At 52.4% G+C, this 27441-nt stretch overlaps 3 protein-coding genes across 8 annotated transcripts in view; 1 reads left to right on the top strand and 2 right to left on the bottom strand.

Moving 5' to 3' along the window:
- Nucleotides 1-3171: 3171 nt before the first annotated feature.
- WDR38 (WD repeat domain 38) lies at nucleotides 3172-7437 on the top strand. The gene is given in 9 exon segments (XM_082467836.1): nucleotides 3172-3280; nucleotides 4157-4254; nucleotides 5278-5650; nucleotides 6003-6035; nucleotides 6039-6083; nucleotides 6291-6425; nucleotides 6553-6702; nucleotides 7124-7171; nucleotides 7264-7437. Coding segments are annotated over 9 exon segments (1026 nt in total). The 5' UTR covers nucleotides 3172-3211; the 3' UTR covers nucleotides 7339-7437.
- Nucleotides 7438-7639: 202 nt separating this feature from the next.
- Nucleotides 7640-20278, bottom strand: RPL35 (ribosomal protein L35). 3 transcript variants are annotated; one of them, XM_082467832.1, is made up of 5 exons: nucleotides 20256-20278; nucleotides 15599-16013; nucleotides 11587-11723; nucleotides 10340-10421; nucleotides 7640-7822 (listed from the first exon to the last, which is right to left on the bottom strand). In XM_082467832.1, the coding sequence occupies exons 1-5, from the start codon at nucleotides 20261-20263 to the stop codon at nucleotides 7673-7675; spliced, it is 792 nt and encodes a 263-aa protein (XP_082323958.1). In that variant the 5' UTR covers nucleotides 20264-20278; the 3' UTR covers nucleotides 7640-7672. The 3 variants fall into 3 exon arrangements, with proteins under 3 accessions (XP_082323958.1, XP_082323957.1, XP_082323959.1); XM_082467831.1 differs by lacking the exon at nucleotides 20256-20278 and having other exon boundaries at nucleotides 15599-16105; XM_082467833.1 differs by lacking the exons at nucleotides 15599-16013; nucleotides 20256-20278 and adding an exon at nucleotides 12197-12307.
- Nucleotides 20279-22672: 2394 nt separating this feature from the next.
- The window catches only part of GOLGA1 (golgin A1), a 56205-nt gene continuing 51436 nt past the window's right edge, over nucleotides 22673-27441 (bottom strand). For all 4 annotated transcript variants that reach the window (XM_082467755.1, XM_082467754.1, XM_082467756.1 and 1 more), the window contains 2 exons: nucleotides 26881-26967; nucleotides 22673-26295 (listed from right to left, as the gene is read on the bottom strand). In XM_082467755.1, the coding sequence (XP_082323881.1) occupies nucleotides 26215-26295; nucleotides 26881-26967 (168 nt within the window). In that variant the 3' untranslated portion in view covers nucleotides 22673-26214. The remainder of the gene's footprint in view (nucleotides 26296-26880; nucleotides 26968-27441) is intronic.

Raw genomic sequence — 27441 nt, 5'->3', positions numbered from 1 at the left:
AGCTGTAGTTTGTTCATTTCCCTGACTTTTGTAGCTTTCATTGTTTGACGGTACACCGTTTATTTCTACAGTCTTTGACTATTCAGGTTGTTTCCAGCCTTCTGGAACTACAAGCAGGGCTGGATGTGTCCCTGGGAGTGGAATTGCAGACGCAGCCTGGGCCCATCTTCTACTGTATGAGCGTAAGGTAGATTCTGACTCACTCAGGACTTTCCAACAGCCTGATGGGATAGGCTGTCCTGCAGGGTAGTGAGATCACATTCACAGGGGTGAGAGCTGTGTGTTGGGGGTGGGGCAGAGGCTCATACCCCAACCTCCCCAAGCTTTATTGAAAGAGTGTCTGGTGCAAGGAATGAGCTGGGGGCTTAGGGGTTATCGGACATGGGTTTAAATCTCAGCTCTACTACTCTTCAACTGTGTGACCTTGAGCAAGTCATTTTCCTTTCTGAATCTCTAGTTTTCTCTTTAAAATGGCTGTGTACCTATAGCAGTTTCAGAGGGAACCAAGGAGCCCGGGAAGGCAGGTACTTTGAGGAAATGAAGAGAGGCGAAGCTGGTCCCAGGACCGTGGGTTACCTTCAAGGGATGGAGTGAGTGGGAAAGTTCAGCACAGAGCCCCCTCCCCAGGCAGTCTGGGCTGAGGGAAGAGAGAATATGGCAGGCTCCCTGAGAATGAAGAGATAGTCAAGGGTGGAAAATATCCCCCAAAACCTCTCTTGGAGTGGCTAGAACCTGAGTGACTCGATCCCACGGGCAGAGCCTGAGCCAGTGAAATACTTCTGCTGCCACCATAACTGTGACCCACCCATCCTCACTCCTTCTCCTTGCTGCCACGGACCACATCCTGCAGGTTCAGCCTCTGCCCAAACCCAGGGTTGGCCATACCTTCAGCCCCTGCTGGGCATGAAGCCAGACAGCTCCTGATTACAAGGTCCTCTCTACATCATGAGGTGTACCTGGGCTGTGGGCCCCTTGGGTGATGGCTTAGGGCATTCGGAGCCTGACAAAGGGCATCCAAAGCTTTAGCTTCAAGTATTTTAAGCTAAAGTGACAAAGATGGATGTCACCCCCCACCCCACCATTCTCTGAGCACTTACTGCACACCAGGTACCCTTAACAGGCACCATCTCACCAACTCTTGACAAGGCAACCACTGTCAGCACTCCCATTTTAGAGATTAGGAAACCAAGGCACTGAATGATCAGTTAGCTTGCCCAAGGTTGCAGAGCTAGTAGTTGGCAGAACCTGGGTTTAACCCAGAACTGTGGCTTTAACGCCCTATCTTTGGGAAGGGAGCTCTGACTTAGTCTGGGAGCTGGGCAAGGGAAGTCCAATCCAGGGGAAGTGATACTGGAGCTAGATCCCAAGGTAAGTGTTAGGCCAAGAGGGTGGGAAACACCGTGTGCACGGGCCCAGGGTGGGAGTGAAAATGGAGGGATAGAAGAAAGAGCCCATGTGGATAAGTTCAGGGAGTAAGATGGGGCAGGGGACAGGGGCAGAATGAAGCAGGAGAGGTGGACATGACGCTTTGGTCTCTGAGGGCTCTGGAATTCATGGTGGGTGATTCCAACCACAGACTCCTGGGTCAAGTAGAAACATTTTAACCCCAGCTACACTGCTATGGGCTGAGTGGTCGCTGGGTCTGGTGGACAAGGTCTATCCAGGGGACTCTGGGAGTGATGGGCTGGGCTGGGGAAGGCGGTTCTGGGCACTTCAGGTAAAGCAGGAGCAGCTAGGTGGCTGGGGCATGGGCTGCAGGGCGCCTAAGCAGACAGAAGGGGGAGAGGGCCTGGGGAGCCAGCTATGGGGGAGCCGTGTTCAGGACTCATGTCTGGAGCTGGGGGGATGGGTGGCCGTATAGGCCCAGATGGGTCCCTGGGGAGCCAATTCAGTGACCTGGGCCCTTTGGGAGTTAGAATGGGGGTGGGGCAGCCTCAAAGCCACCATTGTCGCCCCCTCGCCCGCCTGTCTAGGACCTAAAATAGAGCAGGAGAATGGCAGATCTCCGTGAGAAGCATTTCTGGCAAAGAGGTCTGGGAGAAGGGGTGTGAATCACCACTGGGAACACCTCAGTTTGAAGCTCACAAAGCCCAGCTGTCCCAGCCCCATCCCCAGGGAGCCTGGAATCCACTGGCAAGTTGGGGAGTGGGGTACCTCAGTCCTGCTCCTGTCCAACTGTGGGGAGGGGACTGGGTTCTGGCCCCAGCTCTGCCATGGAGGTGCTGGATGACTGGGCCAAATCTGCCCCCTCAGGGCCTGTTTCCCAGGCTTCATCTGCTATGAGGCCCCTGGAATTCACGGCAGCTGGTCCTAATATAGGCCTCAGGGTCAGACAGACATGGGATGAGGTCCCAATTCCTTTCCTATTGGCTGAGTGACCTTGAGCAAGTCCCCCCACCTCCTGGAGCCTCAGTTTCCTCATCTGAAAAATGGACATTGAAACCAAGTCCTGTTCTTTCTGGGTTTCAGCTGAACTATCCAACAAGGATCTTGACAGCTCCTGGGGCCTCCCTCCATGTCCTCCAATGGCACACTTTGTGCTGCCAGGAATGTTAACAGTGACCCCACTTTTTAATGTCCTGTGCTTTGCATACTGCCTCTGGCTCTCCACATCCTGGAGGGCTGGTATGAATATCGTTTCCAGCCCTCTCCATGGGAGATCTTCAGCCTCAGTACTGGCCACTCCTGGAGGAAAGGGGTCTTGGATCCCGGCTGGGCCCTCATGGGCACCTACCTTGTGTCATGCCTGGAACCCTGGGGGGGCAGGGATGAGCCTCCCCTTTGTGCAGATGGGGAAACCTGATCGTCTCAAACTGTGCACCGGTTCGGTGCAGCTGCAGAGGCAGGCGCGGTTGTGTGGGGCTGGCGTGCCCTCTAGCGGCCACCGTGCGCCACATTCCGCCCCGCGGCCAGAGATGCCCAAGGTCCGACTGGCAGCCGTCGACTGGCAGGGAAGTTCCTTCTTGGAGCCATCCGCGGTCCAGCCTGCTGCTGCCCCACCTCCCCTGGGCTGACAACATTCTCTCCCAAGGCTCTCTCCTCTCATGGTTCCCCAAAGACCCCACAGCGGCTGCGCGCCCCGTCCCGATTGCCACGGAGACCGCTTATACACAGTTCCCCCTTTCCCCTCCACTTTGTCCTAAGTAGGGCCGGCAGGCCCGACCAGCGCCCGCCTAGGAGGGAGCCCGCCGGGGCGGGCGGCCGCGGGCCCATGAACAGCAGGGACCCAGGGACGCTGGCCGTGGAGAGAGTGAAATTCTTCGGCCGGCACCGCGGGGAGGTGAGGCCCTGTAGATCTCTGCCCAGATCTTAGGCTTCTTGGCTTTAGAGTGGTTCCTGGTTCTGTGTAGTGAGAGCCCGAGTGTTCTCTGGGCTCCAGTTGCAGAATGGGCTCTAAAATTCTAAGCACTGGTTCCAGAGGGGGCTCAAACTCCCGGCTGATTCCGGTGCTCTTTGGACTCTGGTTTAAGAGGGAACTCAGGGCTTAGAGTAGATTTTGCACTAGTTCTGGGCTTCAGCTCTAGAATGGGCTCTTGGCTTCTAGAGAAGGCTCCAGCCTCTGGCTTCAATGACGACTCGCTCTGAGCTTCAGGTTCTGGTTTTTTTTTTTTTTAATTTTTGGCTGTGTTGGGTCTTCGTTGTTGCCCACGGGTTTTCTTTAGTTGCGTCAGCGGGTGCTACTCTTTGTTGCGATGTGGGGGCTTCTCATTGCAGCAGCTTCTCTTGTTGTGGAGCACAGGCTCTAGGCACGCAGGCTTCAGTAGCTGTGGCACACGGGCTCAGTAGTTATGGCTCGCGGGCTCTAGAGTGCAGGCTCAGTAGTTGTGGCACACGGTCTTAGTTGCTTTGCAGCATGTGGGATCTTCCCAGACCAGGGCTTGAACCCATGTGCCCTGCATTGGCAGGTGGATTCTTAACCACTGCGCCACCAGGGAAGCCCCAGGCTCCGGTCTTACAGGACAGCAGAGAGGGCTCCAAGCCCTTGGCTCTTCTGCAGGGTGGTTCCTGAGTTCTAGTTGTTGAGAGAGGCCTGAAGTCCAAGCTCCAACCCCAGGCTCCTGGGGCAGTATTTATGGCTGGCCCAGGAGTCTGGGGTTAGGGATGAGCAGAAAGGTGTTTCTTGCCCCAGGATAGGACTTTTGTGCTCTCCTTCCAGGTCAACTCTTCTGCCTTCTCTCCCAATGGCCAGAAGCTGCTCACAGCCGCCGAGGACGGCTGTGTATATGGATGGGACACCCAGAGTGGGCGGCTGCTGTGGAGACACAGATGGGGCTCTTCACCCCAGACGGGGAGACTGAGGCCCATGGCCCTGTTGTGGCGTTCTACAGTACCTACCACAATGACCTCTGATATCTGAGCTGAGCATCCATGCAAGACAGCCCGGGCAGGGCAGGGCAGGGGCGAGGGCAAGGAGACAGGACCTGGTCCCTGGGGTCCTGAGCCTCTGACTCTGACAGACCTGGACTCAAATCCTACCACTTAAAAAAAAAAAAAAAAAAAAGCTTTAAAAATCTACATAATACCCTATTAACCATTTTAAAGTGTACAGTTCAGTAAAGTACATTCACATGGTTGTGCACCTAGCTTCCAGAACTCTCTTCATATCTTGCAAAACTGAAACTCTATACGCATTAAACTCCCCATTCCTTCCTTTTCCCAGCCCCTGACAACCACTGTCCTGCCTTCTGTCTCCAATTTGACTAAGTACAATACCTGGTATAAGTGGAATCATACACTATTTCTTTTGGTGACTGATTTCACTTAGCATAATGTCCTTAAGGTTCATCTATGTTTACCCACTTTTTTGACTGTGATTGCACTCAAGTCATGTCACCTTCTCTGCACCTCTTATTTCCTCTTCAGAATGGGGATAATAGTTGCTACCCTATAGGATGAGATAATGCAAGCAAAGTGCCTGGCACCCAGTAAGAACTCAGTAGACATAACTTATAATTATTAAGAAGACAAGAAAAAACAAATCTGGTAATTATAGGGCAGACTGATTCATGTTGTAATAGGGAAAGTCCAGGGGCTGGGGAGCTCAAAGAGGGTAATGAACCTACGCTGAGCTGTCAAGGCGTTTCTGGGACGTGCTTGCATTTGAATTGAGTATTGATCTTCCGAATAGGCAAACTGAGTTGGGCATTTCAGACCAAGGCATGGAAGCCCAGGAATTTTCCAGGTGGCTGGAGGGTGAGGGTTAGAAGGAAGTGAGGAGAGGGGCGGTAGGCAACGAGACTGAAGAAACTAGCAGGGGTTAGACTGCAAGGGCCAGAGGTGGAGCGCAGTGCCCCGTTCCTTGACCACGGCCGCCCACCCAGGCCCCGTGAGGTTCTGCCGCTTCTCCCCCCATGGCTGCCTCTTTGCCAGCACCTCCTGTGACTGCACCATCCGCCTGTGGGATGTAGCAGAAGCCAAGTGTCTGCAGGTCCTACAGGGTGAGTGGGCTGGGTGGGACTGGGAGCCAAGCAGCCAGGCCTGGGCTCCCTTTCGGACCCTGCTGTGTCCTGTGCCACCTCGCCCCTGCCTCGCCACCTGGCCGGTGCCTGCAGGTCACCAGCGGAGTGTGGAGACCATCAGCTTCAGCCCTGACGCAAAGCAACTGGCATCAGGCGGCTGGGACAAGAGGGTGATGCTCTGGGAGGTGCAGGTAGGTGGAGGGGAAGCCAGTGAGGCCTGGGATCCAGGGATGCACACCAACCACAGCGGCCACACCTTCCAGCTGGGAAAGGCTGTTCCATCTTTCCCACACCTGGCATCCCATCCCCTTGCATCTGGCTGCAGCTACCTCCCCAGGTCCCCTCCCCCCACCCTCCTGCCTCAAGACCTCCGCCATGAGGTTCCCCCTGCCTGTACTGCCCTCCTCTCCTGCCAAGGCCCGGGAAGCCTCCCGTAACCCCTATGCTGCATCACACTACCCAGGCAGCCCCACAAGGAGGGCCTGGGTCTGACCCACCTGAGGCAGAGAACCTGGCACGCAGCCTCTGGGCTCTTTCCTCCAGTCAGGCCAGGTGCTGCGCCACTTGGTGGGACACTGAGACTCTGTCCCAAGCAGTGACTTCACACCCAGCTCAGACTGCTCGGTGAGCCACACCTCTGCCTGGGGCCCCACCTCAGTGGCCTAACAGTGGTTAGAATTCTACACCTTGACAGTGACTTAGCTCTTCTGAGCCTGTCCCCTCCTCTGTAAGATGGGGATTCAGCAGGGCTTGGTGAGATGGTGCCTGCTTTCTGTGAGCCTAGCCAGTCGGGGAACCGGGAGGCGCCGTGCTCATGGCAGCTGTCTGCAGGCCACCGGCTCTTGGGATTCCACCATCCACATGTGGGACGTTCGGGCAGGGACCCCAGTGATCTTCCACCAGGAGCTGGAGGGCCACAGTGGCAACGTCAGCTGCCTGTGCTACTCAGCATCTGGCCTATTATTGGTGGGCTGGGCTGCCTGGGTTCCAGGGCGGCCCCTTGCTGACTACAACTCTTTGAGGGTCACAGGCCATTTTGGGGGCAGAGTATGCAGGCCCCAAACCTCTATGCTTAGAGCTGTCTTCTGTCCAGGCGTCCGGCTCCTGGGATAAGACTATCCACACCTGGAAGCCCTCAACCGGAAGCCTGCTTGTCCAGCTCAAGGGCTACATCACCTGGGTGAAGAGCAGAGCTTTCTCCCCTGATGGGCTGCAGCTGGCCAGCACTGGCTACTCCTACATGGTAACCCCACCCCATCAGGCCTTCCTTCCTGCGAACTCCTACCCCACATCCTCCCTACCGGAGCCCTCAGCACCCCATGTCCAGAAATGTCCACAACCCTATCTGCCCTAAATAGGAGGCTACCAAGGGCAGGACCCAGGTGCCAACCACTTCCTTACCAAATGCCTGGCACTAAGGTCTGCACTGGCCCAAATGTTAGTGGCACTGACATTTCTATGACTCAGCTTCGGGGGAAAAGAAAGTATTGCACTGAATTTCTGCATCAGATATTACGTAGCCCTTGTTAAACACACTTCACAGACAACAAAACCCAGATCAAGAAGTTAACATGTTGGCTAAGACTCACCCCAAGGTGATTTTGTCAAAGACACCAGACTTGCCTATTAGACTTCCCTACCCTCCAGCTTGTTTTGATTTCCAGCTCAAAGTCTGGGACTGCAATACAGGAAAGTGCATTGAGACCCTGAAGGTAAGGTCTGTGGCTATAGCAAACAAGGGTGCAGAGGAAGGCCTGCTAGGGGAGGCCCGCACCCCCAAAGCCCCATACCATGCTTTTGGCAGGGAGTCCTGGATGTGGCCCACGCCTGTGTCTTTACCGCAGATGGGAAACTCTTAGTGTCTGGAGCTGCTGCTTAGGCAAAATGCCAAGTTCACTGCAAATCACCCAGAGCTGCTCAAACAGAACATCACTACCTATGGCTCTCAAGACCTTCCACCCCTGCTTCTCCCTGCCCAGGGGGCACAGGACCAAAGTAACCATAAGAGAGTGCCCAATAGGCCCCTGTGGCCAGGGCTGCCATGGCCCCCCGCCAGGGCCGCCAACAGCAGCAGGCCAGCCTGCTGGGATCCATTGGACACCCGGTAACCATAACCAGGGCCACACCAGCCCACCTCTCCAGCACTTAGTCGAAACCCCTATAAACACAAAGCAACACCAGCCAGTTTGTTTGTTTTATTGACACCTGGATGCTCAGGCCTTGACCGCGTACTTCCGGAGCGGGTACAGCCGCTCCTTCCGCTGCTGCTTCTTGGTCTTCAGGTTCTCTTCGTGTTTGTTGAGCCGGCGGCGCATGGCACGCGTTTTCTTGGGCCGCAGATCCAGGGGCTTGTACTTCTTGCCCTGGGTGAGGGGGAGCAGGGGGAACATGAGGACCAGGGTTTGGGAGCTACTGCGGTAGCTGAGGAAGCCACAGAGTCGGAACTGAGATGCTGGGACGTGCCTGGGGAGATGCGAGTGTGAGGAGCTGTATGACACCCAGCCCAGGAGGGGACTGGAGACTGAAGTGTCGCCAGGCCATACTTTGCTTCCTAGCTCTTTAATTCCCCCAAGTTCAAGGTTGGGAAGGACTGTCCTCATTTTCTTTAAGTATATTGATTTGCTGGGCTAAGAAGTAATTTTGCCCAAATCTCAGCGAAGCTGTAGTGGAACTTGGGGCGCACACCCAAGTCAACCCACTCCCTACTTGGTACTCTTTCCACCAGATTCCCAGCCGTGGAATCAACGTCACACCCCAACCCAGCAAGGGATGTTTGGTACCCACCAAGTCCTGGGGGCATTTCCTGTTATCTTGGCTTAAATTATGTGTGTGTGTATGGGAGGGTGAGATGTGCAGCTTAAGCTGGTGCTCGATTTATCTGAAGGACCTGCCAGGTACCTGTGGTGACATTCCCACCGAACACATGCATCTCAGAGGGAAGATCTGGCTTGGCCAAGACCATCCTGCTATGAGGGGCAAAGCCCCCCTTCCTGACTTGGCTCCTGCTCTCAGACCTTTATCAGGGCATTGGCCCTCCAGCTCTGCTCCCACTCGTTCCCGCCCCACTTCCTCCTCAGTGAGCCAGTCTAGGCTAAGGCAGCTCTCATGGTCCCCTTTGTTCTACAAAGGTCCCCTGGGGCCTCTTCAGTTTGAGGCCCTGTGCTGGGTGCTGGCTTAGCTACAAATGAGACCTGCTCCCTGCTCAAGGAGCTCCCAGCGCAGCGGAAAACAGAAAACACGTGGTGCATCAGTGTGGAGGAGGAAAGAGATTAAGGAAGGTTTCACCTAAATGACTGACAACAGCCTTGAAAGCAACAGGCACGTCAACTGAAAGAGAAACCAGAGTGGGCACAAAAGCCCTGAAGAGTGACAGCTCAGGCTGGGAGCTGCCAACAGCCTGGAGGGGTAGGCACATGGCAGGCGTATGTGAGCTAAGCGGGGTTCGGGTCATGAACAGCCTCAGTGCAGAGAACTGCAGGGAAAAAGCTAAGCAGGAGATGAGGGCAAGCTCTGGCGGGGGGGCGGGGTGGACCTGGAAGCATGAATGTCTGTCCACCCACATCCCTCATAACAGTTGGTACAGGTCAGGGCTTCATCTGTTTCCAATTTACCAAGCACCTTAGAGCTCTGCTGTCCAAGAGAGTGGCCACTAGCCACACACACTGTTTACATCCTTCAGTCACTGTGGCCACGTAAGCGCTTAATAGGCATGCATGGCCAGAGGTTACTGTATCGAACATCAACGTCTCTCATACAGAGACCTTACCTCTATCTCCAGGAGTCCCGCCTGGCTGTTTGGGGGAGTGTACTCACTGGATGGTCATGAAGGCAATTTTTCCAGGCCACAACTCTACATGGTCCCCTCAGAGCCTGATGAAAGCTCCAGACCCAATTCTCAGAAATACGTTCCCCCACACAAATGCACACACGTCCAGGGATGGCAGCAACCTTCCCCCCACATGCCGGTGTTCTCTGGGCAGCTAGCCCCGGCACACCGTGATGACTTTTTTGATGTGTCAAACCCTCCAGTCATTCAAACACTAATTTGGGTATTGATATGAAGCCATCTTGCAGATGCTATCAAAGTCCCTAATCAGTCAGCTTTAATTAAGAGATTATCCAGAGTAATCTGGGTGGGCCTGATCCAATCAGTTGAAAGGCCTTAAAGGCAGGGCTGTGGCTTTCCCCAAGAAATCCACCTGAGGGCAGCAGCTTCAACCAAACCTTGAGCTCCAGCTTGCTCACGGAGCCTCTCTTCCCGACAAGTGTGCCCCCCACCATCAAACAAGCCATTTCCTTGTAATAAACCAAATGTGTGCATACACAGTATACAGACTCTCCTACTGGTTCCATTTCACAGCTTGAACCCTGACAACACTAGTTTTAGGCACAAGACCAGAAAATGACTGTAAAAATTCTAGGCTGAGTGAGGGGCAGGCACCTGTGGAAAATCTCCAGGAAGCACTCAATCCACCCTTACCAAGACATGGTTTGGAACCTAGGCCCAATCCATTTACTGTAGGTGGCGCTGGGCAACTTAACCTCTCTAAGCATTGAGGTCCTCATTTGAAAAATGAGGATAGCAGATGCTTGGCAGTGACTGACAGTGCTAGCAAGACCATTAAAACATTTAAACAAGACTGCCCAAACTCAGCTGGTGAGGTTTTATTCAAAACCCATCTCCAGCCAGACTCCCACATCTTTGATTTCTTGACAACTGCAGCCCCAAGGAAATGCAGTCTGCATGCCATATGCTAGTAAGAAGGCGAACACATCCACAAGCTGAGAAGTCTCTAGAAAGCCCAGTCCCAAGCACCCCAGCAGGAGAAGCTCGCCATACTGCCCCTCTAGCCAAGCACCACCCTCCCTTAGCCACTAACCTTATAGAATTTCCTGAGGTTCTCTTTCTGAGTCTGGTTAATGACGGTGAGTACACGGGCGATGGATTTGCGAACAACTCGGCTACAAAACAGAGACATCAATAAAGATGGGGAAGACACACAGCACTCCCCAAGCTATCTATTTCAGGGCCTGACACAGATGTCATAGGGCAGGGGCATTCCCCATCAGCTCACCCACATCCACCCAGGAGGTACCTAACCCAGTCCAGGAGGAAGGTGTACTGGAGGGAAGAGAGACAATAGATGAGTATCCCAGGAGTGGGGACATGGAACGGCTGGCACATCCAGTGCTTTCGAAGAGTTGTGAAGTATTCACTGAGAAGGCTTAATGAGGACAGGTGAAGGGCAGATCAGGAAAGATCTTCCATCCCAGGCCATATATCCTGAGGGCTATGAAGATGACCTAACCAATGCCGATCTGAATGAGCTGACTGGAGGGAATCATGCCACAAGCTGGGCAACCAAGTTAAGCTTAGGGAGTCCCAGGAAGGGCCACTGGGGAGGCGACAAGGCTGAAGACAGGAACAGGCTGGGGATAAGTGAATTTGCAGTCATGTTGAATATGAGAGCTGCTTAGTAAATGACTGGTAAACACGGTCTTGAGGATTCAGCATGCACCACCACAGGAAAATTATTGGGTGCCCATTTTATAAAAGAGGAAAGAAAAACCTGGGTGGTGGGCCAATCTACCCACCAAGTAGGATGTGGCAGAAGCGGAATTTATGCCCAGGTTGACTAACTCCAAATCCATGTTCCTTTCACAAATCTTGATTCTTGCTCCACCCACGTACATCAGTAAGTTACACTACAACTCAAGTAAGGGGTGCAAGGGATCCCTCAACCAAGTGAGGAAGGATGAGGAAAAAAATCCAAGTGCTGGTGGGAGGTAGGAGAAAGGGATCAATGAGACATTCGAAGGTACCATTAAAATGAGTCTTCAGGGACACCCAGCTTTCTCCAGCCAGAGAATCTGAAGGAGGTTACTCCAGGCAAAAGGACCACAGATCAAAGGCAGGTAAAGGCAGCAGGTAACCACAGACCTGGCCGTGAGCAAGGGGAGCCTAGAGAGGCTGGCTAAGAAGGGCACGACATTCCGACCCACGGATGCATGGAATGGGCACTTAAACGGACACCTCCTTAAGCCAACTTCGAAAATCCACAAATGTTCCTGACGCATATGTATCCCCCACGCCCAGAGGGCCGTAGTCTGGCCTCCCGTCACTTACATCTTGGAGAGTTTGGAAGCCGCGCCGCCTGTTACTTTAGCCACGCGTAGCTGGGACAGCTCCACTTTCAGGTCCTCCAGCTGTTTCAGCAGCTCCTCCTTCTTCTTGCCGCGAAGGTCTCGAGCCTTAATCTTGGCCTGAGCGAAAGAAAGGATCTGGGTCAAACACCCGGCGGGGCGGTCTCCCCCTCGGCCACTTACCGAGGCTTCCACCGGCCATCGTCCCCTCCACCTGCGTCGTAATCAGCCCCTGGAGGGCGCGCGCCTCGCCCCGGGCCAGGAGCGCGCTGGAGGCCCAGCACTACAGTGCCTTGGGCAGGGCAACCGAGACCGCAGCAGGCGTGCCCTCGCCCAGGCCTGCTGCGAGGCTGGGCCACTATCCCCATTCCGCAGAGTGAAAGACGGAGGCCCCGGCAGCGCGCGCGCACCTCTCCTGGTCTAGGCCTGCGTGGGGAGAAAGCGAGAGGCCGGCTGGGGCGGCGCTAGGCCATTCCGCAGGGCCTCCCACAGGCCGGGCTGGTAGATGGGCTCTCAGGATTCGCCACGCGCCCCCCCACCCCAGCCCCTGAGCCCCACAGCGCGCGGATGGCGCCCGATTTCCCTACACTCACCATGACTGTATAGTGAGCCTCCGCCGCCTTCTCGGAGGGAAAGAGGAAGGGGCGGGGCTGACCTCCACAACTACAACCGGGTGGCGGTGGGCGTGGCCAATAACGCTAGCGGGGGAGCCCTGGCTCCGCCCCTGTCGCCCCACCCCCGCGCGAGGAAAGCTGTGGTACGGCCCGCCGAGCCCCGCCCCGAGGAGCCAAAGACCCGCCCAGCAGTGCCCGCCTCTTCTTCCCGCGCTGGAGAATACTTGGGTTCGGTGTATTGCCCAGAGCAGCGCTGTGGGGAAATCGAGGCCTGGGGTGGCGGCAATTTACTGGACTAGTAAGGACTCGGATTCATCCATTCATTTATTCGTTCATTCATTCATTCGGTAAACCTTTGCAGGTCGCCCACTCTGTGCTACTCCGAGCTGGGCGCCCGTGTTCCGGGGGTACCGGGCATGAAGGTTGAGGGTTTTCAAAGATTAATTAACATGGCCTCTGCCTTGGAGGAATTTAAAGTGCAAGGTGGGCGGGGAAGGGCGGGGTCAGACAACTATAATCCAACTGCATAAAAATTCTAGTGGAGACAGCATGCGTTAGGGGAAAGAGCATTCATGGCCTTTTCTTAGTGAACCTGACCCGGTTTCAAATTCTTATCCTGTTGCCTGGTGCTAGCTGACTCTCTGCAAATCCCTTCCCCTCCCTGAGTCTTAGTTTTCTCACCTGTGATATGAGGTATTTATAAGGATCAGGAATATAACATGTAAAACTCTCAGCACAAGACCTGATGCAGGACTTCCCGGGCGGTCCAGTGGTTAAGACTCTTAAGTTCCAATGCACGGCGCACAGGTTCCATTCCTGGTCGGGGAACTAAGATCCCACATGCCGTGGGGCACGGCCAACAAAACAAAACACCTGATGCATAACAAGCGCTCAAAATATCATCACCATCAATATTCCCAGTTGAATGAACACTTGAGGTGGCCTGAAAGTTAAAGGGGGGATTTCACAAGGGAAAGTGCTCAGGCTTTCTGACTGGACAGTTGCATTGTTGCCCCAACCAGCAAGCATGAATCTGTGCTCTAGTGTCACTCCATTGCCCTTAACAAACGCACACCCACACGTTAGAGCTCTAGTTAAAGCCAGGTTGGCCCCTTGCTGCTGTCAGGTGTCTCCTCCAGGAAGCCTTCTCCCATCCCCTTATGGGTTTCCGTTAATGGATCGTAGCCTTGGACTAAATTGGGACACAGACCCCCACTTGTGTGCAAAGCTTTCTGGGCAATCCTCTCTTTAGACCCAAACATACTGAATTAAAATGAAATTTATGTGTCTATCTCCACAGCCAGCCTGGAAGTTCCCCAGGGGTCAGAACCATGGCTGACACCTTGTTTGGTTTTTCTCATCTCCAGGCCCAGCATATGGATGCTTGTTGGATGAACTGAAAGAATGAGCTTTGCCCAAGATCACAGGGAGGCATGCTTCCAGGAAGTGGAGGGAGGTGGGGAAGAGAGAGCAGAGGACATTCTTGGCATGGATTAGTCTTAAATGGAAGTTGAATGGTGCACAGGGACTTGACTGTCATATTTTCCAAATGCTTATAGTTCTATTAAAGGTAATGATTGTGTACATCTTTTCTGAACTTGAAGTCACCTATGACTACCCTGTTTCTCTTACATGCCACATCCAACCCACTCCCAAATTCTGCAGCCTCTTTCTTCAAAATACCCAACCTCTTCCCAGGTTACTGGCACCTGCCTGGACTGAGCTGCCATGGCCTGTCACCTGGACCATTGATGTCACTTCTTAAATCAACTACTTTGGCTCAGGCTCCCATGTGTTCTCAATACACATTTGAGGGACACTTTCCAAGTCAGATCATGTAACTGCTCTGCCCAGAATTTCCAGGGCTGTCCTGAGTTAAGACCACATCCTTTCCTCAGCCTACAAAGCGCTACAGCATCCGCCCCTCCCCCACCACCTCCCTTCCATCTCATTTCTTCTCACTCTTCTGCTCCAGTATGGCCTTGCTGTTTCTAGAATACACCAAGCCTGCCCTGTCTTTGAGCCTTTGCTTGGCTCCCTCCTTCACTTCCTGCAGGTCCTTGATCAGCGTCACCTCCTTGGGGACACCTCTCTTGACCACTTTATCTGAGGTACTCTCAGAAACTGCATGTTGTTTTTTTTTTCTTCTCAGAACCCAGTCATCCCTGACATAGTGTGAATTTTTAATTCTGCTCCCTTGACTGGAATGGAGATCCACGGTCATAAACACTGACACTATTTCATTCACCAGTTTATTTGGGGGCTATTTCCTTACTTGTAAAATGGGCATTTTGGTTTAAAATTCCTTCTGATCAGGATGTTCTGGGGATATGAATTTCTGTTGTCTTGTGGCCTCCCTAGGTCACACAGATTTCTTCCAAGGTATGGAGCTGATAGGCAGGTCTTCCAGGACCCCTGATACTTTTATTTAGCACCTGTTTCCCACTGTAGGAGTCTATCTTTAGCACCCAAGATTAGGTAGCATCCTAGTCTGACAATATTTTTTTGATCTGTAGACACAGTTCAATGGGAAGTATTCGAAGCAATGAAAACAAGTCTCATTAACTTCTACCGGTCTTTATTAAAAGGAAAACTATTATATGAAAACAAAGACCCAATGTAGTCTCAGGCTAAGTCTCATTGATAGAACCTCTCAAGCAACAGCCCAGGCACCTAATCTTGGCACTACAATGTTGTCCTTGGCTCTGCCCTATCTCTCCCCATCTCAGACTCGGGGGCTTCGCTTCCTAGCAGGATATTCCTCTCCAGCCAGGCAAGATATCTCAGCCCCCCAGGACCTCGCCCTTCCTGCCAGGATGGTGGCCACAGGGTCATCCCCCTATCCCCGCCCCCTACACACCCGGTCAAGGTGACTGCTACACACGCGTGGCCGCCGCCCTCTCAAACCCAAATGTCTTCATTGTCTTGTCAGCACCCTGGATACATTTTAAACGTCTTTAAAGTCTCCCAGCCCATTAACAATACGGTCACTACAACAATAAGGCAGACGCAACCTCCTCTGAGCTCAGCGTGGTGGCGTCCAAAGCTCCTAAAATCCGAGACTTAGGTTCTCCCAACCCACGTCACTCCCCGGGGCATAAGAACTACTACTCATCCCTCAGGCCTCAGCTCGAAGGTTTCTTCTCTAAGAAGCCTGCCCGGCACTCAACAGGCCGAGCCGGGAGCCTTCTCCTGGGGGCCCCGTGCCCCCTCAGTCTGGGCAGAGATGACACCCGGAGTCGGCGAGTGTGCCCGCTCCGGCCCCTTCCAGGGCCAGGGGTTCCTCGGGTGCAGGAGCGAAGCCGAAGTGCGCAGCTATGGCGTCCACGTGCTGGGCCTGCGCGGCATTGGGCGCAGGCTCCTCAGACGGCAAGACTTCACCTGTATGAAGACAGGAGCTCCCCCGGAGCTCCACGGGCCTCCTTCCCGGCGCTTCCCGATGCTCCCAGCCCCTCCCTCCCTCCCACCGGCACTTCCGGTTCCGGCGTGGGCCGGAAGTGGGCGGGCGGCGGCGGCTGCGCGCGGAGGAGGTGGAGGAGGTGCCGGGCGGCAGCTTCCCGCCCCCGAGCCGGAGCCGGTTCCGAGCGGGGTGGAGTGGAGGTCTTCCCTGGAGCTTAGCTGCCTGAGCGGGCGCCGAGCCCCCGCCATGGCCCGGAACACGCTGTCCTCGCGCTTCCGTCGGGTGGACATCGACGAATTTGACGAGAACAAATTCGTGGACGAACAGGAGGAGGCGGCGGCGGCGGCGGCCGAGCCAGGCCCGGATCCTAACGAGGTGGACGGGCTCCTGCGGCAATATCCTTCTCCCGCGCGGCGGCCCGGACTCCCCTTTGGCCCGGCCTTCCCACTTCCCTCATCCCCGGCTCCGGCCATTCAGGCCGACCTCCCCACTCCTCTCAGCCCCGGACCCCTCAGGTCAGTCTCCCGACTCCCTTCCGATCTGGCTCTCCTCGGGCCACGCATCCCCACTTCCCTCTGACCCGGCCTCCCCACTCTCCTTGTCCCCGGCCCGAGCCCTCGGAGCCTCCCTCAGCAGCGCGGCCCCACGCGGCCCCCGGATCCTGGTGGGCCGGCCTGCTCGGCGGCCCCAAGAGCGTGCCGGGGGGGCCTCCGGCTCGTAGGCCCCTCACTTTTGCACGAGATCTCTCCTATTTCTTCCCCATTGCCTCCCCACCCCCTCAGGCTGGCCCTTCTTTGGGCGCCCGATCACTCCATCCCTCCTATGCGGGAAACGGGGCCATACTCGGGCATGATCGGCGGGAGGCGCCGAGGTGAGCCACTGCTGAGTAATTGAGCGGCCAGGGCGGCTCCCAGGCACAGTCCTCTCGGGCCGGATTGCAGCACCACCTGAAAAAAGGTGGGTGGATGGCTGCGGAGAAGAAAGGCCCCACGGGGGGAGCCAAGACTGCAGCCTTAGTCCAGCCCTGAGGTTTGAGATCGCACCTCCCACCCCAGAATCATTCTGACCCTGCGGCTTAATGCCAGTCTTCCTCACCTATTCTTAGTTTCTTATGACCATTCATTGGGCTTTGGACCTCGATGGTCTCAGCCACGTTCAACAAGTGAGTTTTGACACCACCACCCCCCCGCCCCCCGCCATAGGCTTCTTGTGCAGGAAGCAGTGGAAAAAACTAGTCGTTTAGAGCTAAGAAAAACCAGGCAGCATGAAGTGAGTTGTAAAAGTAGAGCCCCGCGACTGGAAATGACTGTTCTGTGGTCACAGAAAACAAGCATTTAGAAAACAAGATTAAAAATAGAGTTGGCTGTCACAGCCTGCTTGGTCCCTTAGCCGTTTGAGCACAGGAAACTGACTTATTCTCACAGGAAGGATTTTTCTTTATTCAAATGGTGTTACAGGAAGTGCCTACCCCTCCCCCGCACTGGCCAGGGCAGGGTTGGAGGCTCATGCTGTACTGTATATAAATCAGGTTCTGGGTGTTTAATCAGTTGACTCAGCTTGGGAAGTCGAGCCCATAGACTGCCTTTGGGAGGAGTCCTGCAGTGTTCCTCCAATGTGCCTTTGAAACAAAAACCTCCAGACTTTCTTTGTTTGAACAGAAATGTGTTTTCAAAGGTGGTGATTCAAACTTGTATTTCCTGCCCCATCAGGATCACCCTGCTTACCCCATTGGTGAAATGGGGCCATGAGAAGGGCCCCCATGAGGGAAGGTTGACTCTGCAGTCTGGTGCAGAACCTGGCTCATGGGCAGGCATTGCTAAAAGGACTCCAGCGTCAGGCCTGTGGCCCAGACCATCCACAGAAGGGGAGGGCAAGGTCCAGTTATCTGCTGTCTTGGTCTTGGCGCTGCAGAGACTTGTTGAAGGTCATCTCTTGGTACGCTCCTCACATGATAGGTTCCTTGAGGCTGCTTGGAGACCTAGGCTTAGCACATCAGGGGATGGTAGTTTCTCCACTAATGGCAGTGTCAGAAACCTTGTTACCATGGAGAGTGTACCTCTTGGGATTGGGGAAAGGGAGGTTAGCAAATGAGAACTGAAATCCTGGCAAATGTGGGGCCCAGGAAGGAAGGAGGAAGGAGCTAATATTTGCTGAGTCCCTACCATGTGCCAGGTCTTGGATTTATGTTAGATTATTAAACTATAGAAAGGGCTTCTAGGAGTCTTAGGACAGAGGCGAGGGGAGTAGGGATAGGGGTTGGTTGATTGGAGTGAGGGGATGTAGGGAGTGGGCCTGTCCTAGTACTGTATAGGGAAGCGAGTCATGGTGGGAGATCACACACATGAAATAGAGCGTGGGCTGTGCATCCACACAGACCCAACTCAGTCTTCTATAGCTGTGTGACTTTGAATAGGTCACTTACACTCTCTGAACCTCAGTATCCTCCTGTGTTAAAAGGAGGAGAACCAAGCTGGGCTTATAGGTTCCATGAGAGCATCACTGGACAGCATCCCAGAAGGCTTTAGCACAGCGCCGGACACACAGTACGTGTCCTGGACATGCACCTTGGGCCTGTGGGTGGAGTGGCAGCAGGGGATTGTAGAAAGAGCTTGGCTTTGGAGTCAGGCATCCTTGGGTTTGAAGGCCAGCTGGACAGCTTAGCTTTGTGACCTTGAACACGTCATTTTCCTTCTCTGAGCCTCAGATTCATTGCCTTTAAAATCAGAATAATGATTCTTGTCACAAAGAACTGTTAGCAGTAATGAGATGACATGTGAAAACACCTGGGCACAGGATCTGAGACCTTGTAGGGATTTTAAAGAATTGGCTCCTTTTCTTCCTTGCTGAGGCACCTTCTGGTCCTCTGGAGGGGGATCTGTCCAGAGCAGTAGTTTTGAATGATTTTGCAGTCTCCTCCCCCTGAGGAAATTTGTCGATGTTTGGAGATACTTTGTTTGTCACAACTTGGGGGGTGGGAGGGAGCGCTACTGGAATCTAGTGCATAGAGGCCAGAGATGCTGCTAAATATGGTACCATGCATGCACAGGACAGACCCCACGTCAGTCATCTGGACTAAAATGTCAGTAGTGCTGTGGTTGAGAAACCCTGATCTAGAGGAGACCAGGGGCTGGGCACGGTTCCTTGGCCTCCACAGCCTGTTCTCTGGAAGGGCCTAAAACCAGCTGAGACAGAGGCCAGCTTGATAAATGGTATGCCCCTCCCTACTCCTCAGTTCTCCCCAGCTGCTGAAGGCCCCCTGCCTATCAACACCTATAGCGAATGCTTGGTAGAGGGGTGCTGCAGAGAGATTAACTCTAAAGCAGTGACTCTTTTTGCCCCTGTGGACTAGTTATCCTACCCTTACCCATTCATCTTCTGAAATATTTTGTTTCCCAACCATGCTGGTTAGTGAAGAGCGCCCGCCTTCGTTTCCTCTGAAGACTCTGGGACTCTGCTTATTGCTCTGGCATGTCAAATTCGAAAAGAGTTCTGAGGTAGAAGCTATCAGTGGCTGATATCAGACTGGCCCTAACCAGGCTGGGAAAAAGGAATTCCAAAGCTGACAGATACAGCGGTGTGGGAGAGTGGGCTGCCTCTCAAATTGGAAGGTGGATCAGAGCCCAGCAGGGTGCTAGGGAGCTCCACAGGGGTGGCTCCCTGGGTGTGTGGGCCCAGCTCAGTCAAGATGGAGGCCACACTAGGGAAGACCGGGAACTCGGCTTTGCTTGGGAGGTTCTGGCTGTTCACACGTGGGTATCGCTGCATGAACACGAGTAGAGACCCGATTGGGCGGAAGCCATTTCTGGTTCTATTTTTGAAGCTTTTTGGCTGAAGCCAATGTTTCAGATGAGGAAATGAAAGTCAACTGATGTAATTCAGTTTAAAATAGGTGTCACCTTTGGGGACCTAACCCAGATTGTAATTTTCTTTTGAGCACTGGCTATTCAGAGCTCAGCAAAGATTGTGTCAGGACTCCAACTAAGGTTTGGGGAGCAAGGAGGGGAGGATTGATTCATTTTGTTGGCAAAAGGTTCTTTTAGATTGTTAAATTTCCCCCAGTTGGGACCTCACTGACTTGGGTAGGTCTTGGAAGATAAAAGTTTTAGCACATCTTAATTTCTTTAATAGTTTAACTGATAGAAAACATTGGATTAAGAGTTAGGAGACCTCCATTTGTGCCTTTGTTCTTCCCTTTTGAGAATGAGAAGATGAAAATGATAACCTTACTCGGTGGTCGTGAGGGTCCATTAGGGCAGATATGGTGCGAAGTAAGTGCAAACCAGCTCAGTCAGATTTCGCTGCAAGTTACCCTGCGCGGGCAGTTGCTTTGCTACTACCTTCCCGGGAGGGAGCGAGTCCGTGTCCAAACTTGCTTTGAAGGGGAAGGTTTCGGGGGCCGGCAGAAGGAGGGGTTTGCAGGGTTGGCAGAGATGCCCCACCCACCCTCCGTGTGGCTCAGGAGAGTTACAGGCTACCCTCTGAACTGGCTGTGCCCACCGGGAGGCCACAGTGGGAGGCGGGTGGATGTGGATGAGATGCCATTTGACTCTACTCTCTTGAGCTCTTTTTGCAATGAGTTCGTTAATAAAAGCATGAACATGCTAGAGCCTAGCCATCCTTAACTGGTGCTGATGCACAGGGGACATGCTTCGGGCGTTTCATGCAGCCTTGCGGAACTCTCCCGTCAACACCAAGAATCAAGCTGTGAAGGTAAAGGGGGTTGAACTGCAGCTCTGCTGGGTGGGTGTTGGGACCAGGGCTGTGATTGTCCAGTGCGAGCTCCCTGGGACTCTGGACAGCATCTATTTCATCTCTGCATCGGTGAGTATCTACCAAGGAAGTGAGTTGGCACCGGGCAGTGTTTCCACAGAAGCCTCCTGGTGCTCCTAACACCCAAAGCTGTCAGTGTTCATAGTAAACGCTCCCCAAAGAAACGTTCACTCCTCCCCGAGGCCTCATGGGGTGAGAAGTCAGCCCAGCCCTTCCTGATGAGCAAAGTTATAAATTAGCTTGTCATGTGGGACTTAGCAGTGGTTATGCTTTTATAAGCTATTGAATAGGCTTTATTTGCATAAGGATTTTCAGTGCTTTTATGATTTCCTGCCTCGTTAAAAACTAGGTGAGACCATACAGTTGTGCAGACTGTATCCGTTACGTTGTCTAAAAACTCATCACTGAGACTGTCTAAAATTTGGTCCAGGGAAAGGGGTCTCTTTGGAGCTAGGGTTTTGCTGTCTTGTGATGGCATTTTTTTTTTTTTTTTTTTTTTTGATGGCATCTTGATATAAATGGCTGCACCTGTCAGACATGGAGGAAAATGGCCCCTTTGTTCCATTGAGGGTGAACGCAGACAGAAGGTGCAGCCAAGTAGACCTGTTTTTTTTTATCTCCACAGTTATGATCCTGTAGAGTTTTAAGGCCTTGCTGGTGTCATCAGAAATAGGGATGCTTCTCCCCAGGAAACCGCTTATTTCCCCCAAAATAAGTGGAATAAATTACTGGCTTTGAATACTTTGGGATACTTTGAAACTTAAATCAATAAAAGAATTTCACTTAAGCATTCCAAATGAATTAGAAATTGGGCAGTGTTTCTAATGAGTTCTGACTACTTGGTTTGGTGTTTCTGAGCCTGCAGCGCGGGATGTGGATATGCCTGGGCCATGGCTCTAGGCCTCACTCCCTTTCTCTTTCCTCTGTAGGAACGGGCCCAGGGCGTGGTGCTGAAAGTGCTTACAAATTTTAAGAGCAGCGAAATTGAGCAGGCTGTGCAGTCACTGGACAGAAATGGCATTGACTTGCTAATGAAGTACATCTATAAAGGGTTTGAGAAGCCCACAGAAAATAGCAGCGCAGTGTTACTTCAGTGGCATGAAAAGGTATGTGAACGTCAGGCAGCCCACTGAGTCATCCCAACCCCAGGGTTCAAATCAGCAGGCCAGGCTATCCCAAACAAACAAAGGACAGTCTGATAGGCATGTGAGAATAAGGGGCCACGCCTCAAGCAACCTGGGACATCTGAGCACTTAACCTCTCCCAAGGAAGCACCTGGTAGGGATCTGCCGTCTCTGGTAATCGCCGTTGCTTTAGCTGCTGGTTTGTGCCGGGCAGGCATGGGGCAGGTGACTTGGCGTGGTAAGGTAGAGGCAGGCTTGCTGGTGGCTGGGACTTTGTAATACTTTCTTTGGGCCGGTGGAGGTGGTGGTTGTGGGTCTTAGATGCAGGCTGAGCCCTCCCGTTAGCTCTGAGGGCTTCCTGCTCCAGCCTCAGCCTCACCAGGCCCGAGGGGGCAGTGGCAGATACCTTGGCAGTGTCTTTAATAGGGCCTTCGTCCACCTGAAGCATGAAAAGCCTGTCCTTTGTTTGGGTCAGTATAAGAGCAGGGCCTTTCATCAAGCCTGTGTCCTTCCTGAAAGGCTCTGTTGAGTTTTAAGGGAGTGGCCCTTACTGAGGGATCCGTCACTTGGGCAGCCTGGGGCTGGGCTGTGGCCTTTGGTCCTGTCGGTGGGTGTGCTCTGCCGACCTAGAAGGTGAGCTCCTAGGCTTAGTGGGTGGGGCTCAGGGGAACTGAGTGGTATGGAGGCCAGGCTCTCTGGTCCCTTTAAGGCAACTGGGTGCTCAGCGCCGTTGACATTTCAGCTCTAATGGGCTAGTGTTTGTTTAAGTGCCTACGGCTGTGCCTGTAGGCTGGGACATGATGGGCTTGTCAAAGGGAAACTGGGGGTCTCTGTATGTGCTTGGTAACAATGTTCTCAAGCCCAGTTCTCCTGCCTCAAGAGCTAGTAGCTCTTGGGAACCCTTTGTTCCAGGACAGGGCTCCATCCCTCAAATGTGGACCCTGTTGGCACCTCTTAACTGTGCTCTCGCGGGAATCCTTTCTCAGAAGGTCTATGACACGGTCAGGAGCACATGGTCCCATCTCCCCTGGCAAGCTAGGCTCCCCTTGTCCAACCAAATCTCAACTGACACCTTTTCTTTTCCTACCCCTACAGGCATTAGCAGTAGGAGGACTAGGCTCCATTATAAGAGTTCTTACAGCAAGAAAGACTGTTTAAAAAAAAAAAAAAAAAAGACTCACGTTACCTTGAGAAGAATTTTGGATGCACAGGCTGTTGAAGAAGGGATTGACAACGGACCATCTTCCTCGGAACTCCCAAGTAAACTATTTCAGGACACGCATCCGCTAAAGTGTATTTTATTTTCAAGGTGGAGGGAGAAATCGTCTGTTTCCTAAATCCTTTGCAGGATCTGATAGTCTATGCCTTTGTCCACAAGTAATGCAGAACTGACATTGTGACTGTCTGCCACAGTGGCTGGCCCGCATTGGTCAGGTGTACCTGTGTGCACTGCCTGTAAAAGCGGGGAGGGATGACTTGGGCAGGTGCAGATTCAAGGGGTGTGGCAAAAAAGGGAGAGCTTGGTTTTTGTTGAAGTGGAAAACCCCCAAGGGTTTGTACAGACATCCCGACCTCCCAAAGAAGGCGGGCTCTCTTGGGTTCATTGTAAAGTGCCTGCTGCATCAATAAAGCTCTTGGCTTATTAGTACATACTCTGCAGTGTGTTTCGTGTATATAAAAGAAATGGGTAATGGATGGTAATGAATGAGAGGTCGCCTGTTCTGGAAACTGGGCATGGAGGAGGTAGACGTGTGTCCCCGCCAAGCCATGGGAGCAGGCGTGGCATTCCAGCCCTCCTGCCACAGCAGTACCTCAGGCCTGGGCTGCAGTGCTGCTGGCTGCTACAGAGAGATGTTTTGCTGAATAACTATTTATTGTTTTTACTCCTTTGATTTGTGTGTAGTTTTGGAGCTTATTTAATAAAGTGCCAAACATTCAATAATTGACCTAAGCTTTAAAAGTCTTCAGTTTGTGTGACTGCACTTGGAGTCTTTTGGGAGCGGGCTCAGATGGGCCCAGTCACCACCTCCTGACGCTGGGTTCGGCTGTTCGGCAGGAACACTGTGATGTTGTTTTCTTTAAAGGATTAAGAGCCAGAAACAGGTAGCAATCAGCCTACAGATATAAAAGGAACATTTTGTTCCCTGTAACCACTAACAATGGGCCTCTCTGAAGAGCAGAGATGCTTTTCTTTCCTTTTTAGCACATGTAACTGCAGTTTGCATTCTGTTTGTTAAAGGTAGGGACCCCATTCATGTCCCTGAAGCTCTTCCCAGTCATGTGGGCCTTGGAGACGGAGGTTGACCAAAGTGACAATCCTCCCAACTCCTCTGCAGAACCCCACCCTTCCTGGGAGGTGGGACTGGGCTGCTGGCTTCATTAAATTACATGTAATGTTTATTCACCCAAACCTAATCTGGGGAGGTGCTTCCTGAAAGACTAGTGTTCTACAGGCCTTGAACTTGGCCTTGGAGTTTTAAATGTGAGACACAATGTACTAAATTTAACAAGTTAAAGAAATACACACTATATCAAGTAAATCCACTGCCTCTGGATTGAAGAGCTTTAATCAAAAAGTGTATTGCACCACAAGTGAATTTTCTACAGCAGTTTTAGATAATACAATCTCCCTATGTACAACATGGAGGGTGAGATCAAGATCCAATGCTCATATAAAGGACTATATATACTGTCTCTATCACAGAACGTTTTATACAAGTAAAAGTGCATCAAATCACTTAGAACATTTACTCCACTCTTCCTCTTAAAGCTGAAGGAAATTCAACATGCAGGAGGAAAGCCTGATCAGAATGAATCCTCCCTGTGCAAGTACAGACTTAGTGAGGGGCCCCACAACGGCGCCTAAAATTGCCGGCGGACGTGGGTGGTGGGTGAGACCAGCTCAAGGGCTGGAGAAGCCACGGGGGAGTCGGGCGGGGCTCCCACGGCTGTGTGGTAGTCGCCTCTAGCAAGCCCTGAACTACCCAATCTTAGGGATTGTTTCCTGGAAGAGCTGGAAGAGCTACCTCCTATTCATCAAAATTATGGAACAGAAGGGACTCCTGTTTTGTGTCCCCACCAGATAAATGGAAAACAGCATTCTAAACACAGGTCAGGCATCTGCAGGGGGAGCCACAGGAGGAGGTAGGTAACCGGAGAATGGGTCACTTGGATGGCAGAGAGCCCAAGTTGGGACGAGGGTGATGCTGCCCTTGCTTGGTACTTCTAGGTCCACAGAACTGTCTTATGTTAACTGCAAATCCTTGTTTTCCTGTGAGAGATACTTTATGTATTTTAACCCTAAACATAGTTGAGAAACATAACTTTACATCATTGGATAACTGATGATAAATTTAGGAGCTCCAGTTATTCAGTTTTTTTATTTAACCAATAAAACTTTCATCAAACTATAACTCAATATATGGTTTCCTTTTAGATTTGATAGTGTGCCTTATCCTTTTCTTTATAATGATAACAAATACAAGTTTTTATCAGTTCCAGAGCCATTTGCATGCTATCAAGTACTGCAGCCAGCTAGGGGCTGCCTAGCAGCCCTACATGAATGTAGTGTCATCTTAAATATTTGGGGGTAGGGTGACAGGGAGAGACGGCTCCACTTACAAGGCAGTCCACCCTCCAACGTTTTGGTCAAGCCTGGGGAGAGGGACAGCTGCTGCTTCCTTTGAATACAGCAGACTGTCCTTAGCAGTCTAAGGACTGCTCAGTGTTACAACACAGAATTAAGAGCTAAACAAATGAAACACCACCACTGCTTCAGAGGGAAGCAGATGCCAAAGAATGCTAGTGACATTACAAAGGGACAGGGCTCCCAATCTTAGAAATAATTTCCTCTTGATGCTCTGATTTTCCTTTAGAACACCAGTTAAATGGATTTTATAATACAGAAGACATGTTTATAATAGCAAGGAACTTTAGCTATAAAAAATAGTTTAAAATGGTTTACCAGCAACCTATCCAAGACAAGTTCATTCATTAAAAAGGCAATTGAGTGTATTTGGTACTAAGGATCTTTTTATACATTTGCTAGTTTTCTTCAGTAAAATGAGATACTGTCAGAAAGGTGCATATTCATTAATCCACACTGGCCCCAGAGTACCTTAAAGACGGACACATCTAAAGTTCTCGGTGGTCTAAGGAACAACATGAAATAATGTTTCCTTGGGAGGAAGGGTTAAGAAGCTTCTAACTCATCTGAACCCAAACATACTGAAAGGGAAAGGGAGCTTTTAAAGGCCGGCCTCAGTGAGTTGGCTCTTCGTGGCAGAAGTAGGTGGGTCTGGCCTGCTGGGCACCATTTTGAAGGGCTGTCTACGTCCAGTGTCATCACCACACGGTGGATCAGCCGCCTCCTCTCTGACACGTGCTGAGGGCTTCAGCTTTAAGTGCTCACCTTGAGAGAGCATTCAGGGGCAGATGGGTGCTGGCCAGAGCTGGGATTTTAGCAGCACTGTGGAAATGTGGGTAGTGCCAGGACCCTCTGGTGACCAGAACAACAGGATCAGCTACCTCCTGAGGTTCTTATCAGTCTGCAGGAGTGGGCCTTAAGTCTTGTAAACAATGTTCAGATGCTTGTACAAAATACTGCAGTTACAGTGATTAAAAACCCACCCAGACTGGTGTGTCAGTGTTCTTTTCACAGAAAAAGTGTCAGCCCTTGGAGGTTCATCCTTGGGTGGTGCCACCTAGGACCACGGTATCCGAGGGTTGGAGATGGACGGCCGGATGCTGCCCTTGGGAGCTGGCTTGGACCCAAACCACGACATCTGGGTTTGAAACAGAAAAGGCTCCTGAGATGAGAATCAGGACTAGGTGCGAAGCAGCTGAAAGAGCCCCTCCCCATCTGTGGGCCGCCGCCCCCGCCCTCCACACACCCGGACTCTGGCTGTGAGCAGAGCAGTGAAGACGATGCTTCTGGTAACCAGTGTGCAGGGCTGAAAGGCCCATCCTAAAGATGGGAGGGAGACAGGAGAAAAACCTGAGGTGACAAGAACAAGGGAGTGGAATTTAGGTAATGTTTCCTTAAAATGTTTTCTATTATAGCATTTATGCAGGTACTTTTTGAATATTTTTCATTTTTGAAAAAAGTCTGGGTGCTGGCCAGACCTGGGGCTGTTGATGAGGTGATACCAATGAAAGTGCTCTGGAGAAGAACACAAGGCCCTGTTAGTCAAGTACAGCAGAGACCTGTGGGCACAAAGCATGTCCTTGGTAAATACTACCCGAGTCCAGTTCATCAACCAAAAGCACCTTCCAAGCTAATGATGCAGCTGTGGGCTGGTCTCATACGCCAGGGTTGGGATGACTGACTACATTTTTTGGAAGGTGGACAGCAGACCAGGAAACGCTACCTTATACTCCAGGGTTTCTTTGAGCATGTTCTCCTCCTCTTGTGAAAAGTTCAGCAACACTGACACAGCTTTTATAAGATGAAAAGCCTGAAACAAAGCAAGGTTTGCTGCCATGGGCCTCGGTCAGTTAGCAGGCGGTCAGGGGGCTAAATGGCAGCATCTCCTGGTCCTGCTCCTCCTGTGCGCTCCGGGCTTGGTCAGCAAGGACCACGTAGAGGGTGGAGGTGGGCATTCTGAGGTCTGCTGGTTCTTTTCCTCCCCCACCTTTTACTTCGGGGACTGGCGAGACGACCAGCACGACCACCGCAGCTACCCGCTCTTCGGCAGGAGGCAGGACTGCTGGGCGGATTCAGTTCCCTGGACTCTGGCCTCAGCATCCGACCCACATCTCCTCCCAGGAGCCAGTTCCCTACTCGGCGCCCCCTGCTTGCTGCTCAACCAGCAGGTCAGTGCCCGCTGGAGAAATGACTGAGTGCTCACGTTGGTGGTCAAAGCGGCATGGGGGACAGAAAGAAAGAAATGGATTTGGTGGGAAGCCAGGCTGGGCTCGGACAGATGAAC

Source organism: Balaenoptera physalus, assembly GCF_965194825.1.
Source record: "Balaenoptera physalus genome assembly, chromosome: 7".
In the NCBI taxonomy this organism is placed as follows: domain Eukaryota; kingdom Metazoa; phylum Chordata; class Mammalia; order Artiodactyla; family Balaenopteridae; genus Balaenoptera; species Balaenoptera physalus.
This window is presented reverse-complemented; position numbering and strand designations above follow the sequence as displayed.

What these genes read in the sequence shown, in the direction of transcription:
- RPL35 (XM_082467831.1), bottom strand. Translation starts at nt 16,090, where the DNA reads ATGGCCGGAGCCGGGGATGAGGGAAGTGGGAAGGCCGGGCCAAAGGGG. An exon ending in GAGCTCCTGTCTTCATACAG is followed by an intron (nt 11,724 to 15,598) that starts GTGAAGTCTTGC and finishes TCTTTCGCTCAG; the next exon opens with GCCAAGATTAAGGCTCGAGA. An exon ending in ACCTCAGGAAATTCTATAAG is followed by an intron (nt 7,823 to 10,339) that starts GTTAGTGGCTAA and finishes CCCCTCACCCAG; the next exon opens with GGCAAGAAGTACAAGCCCCT.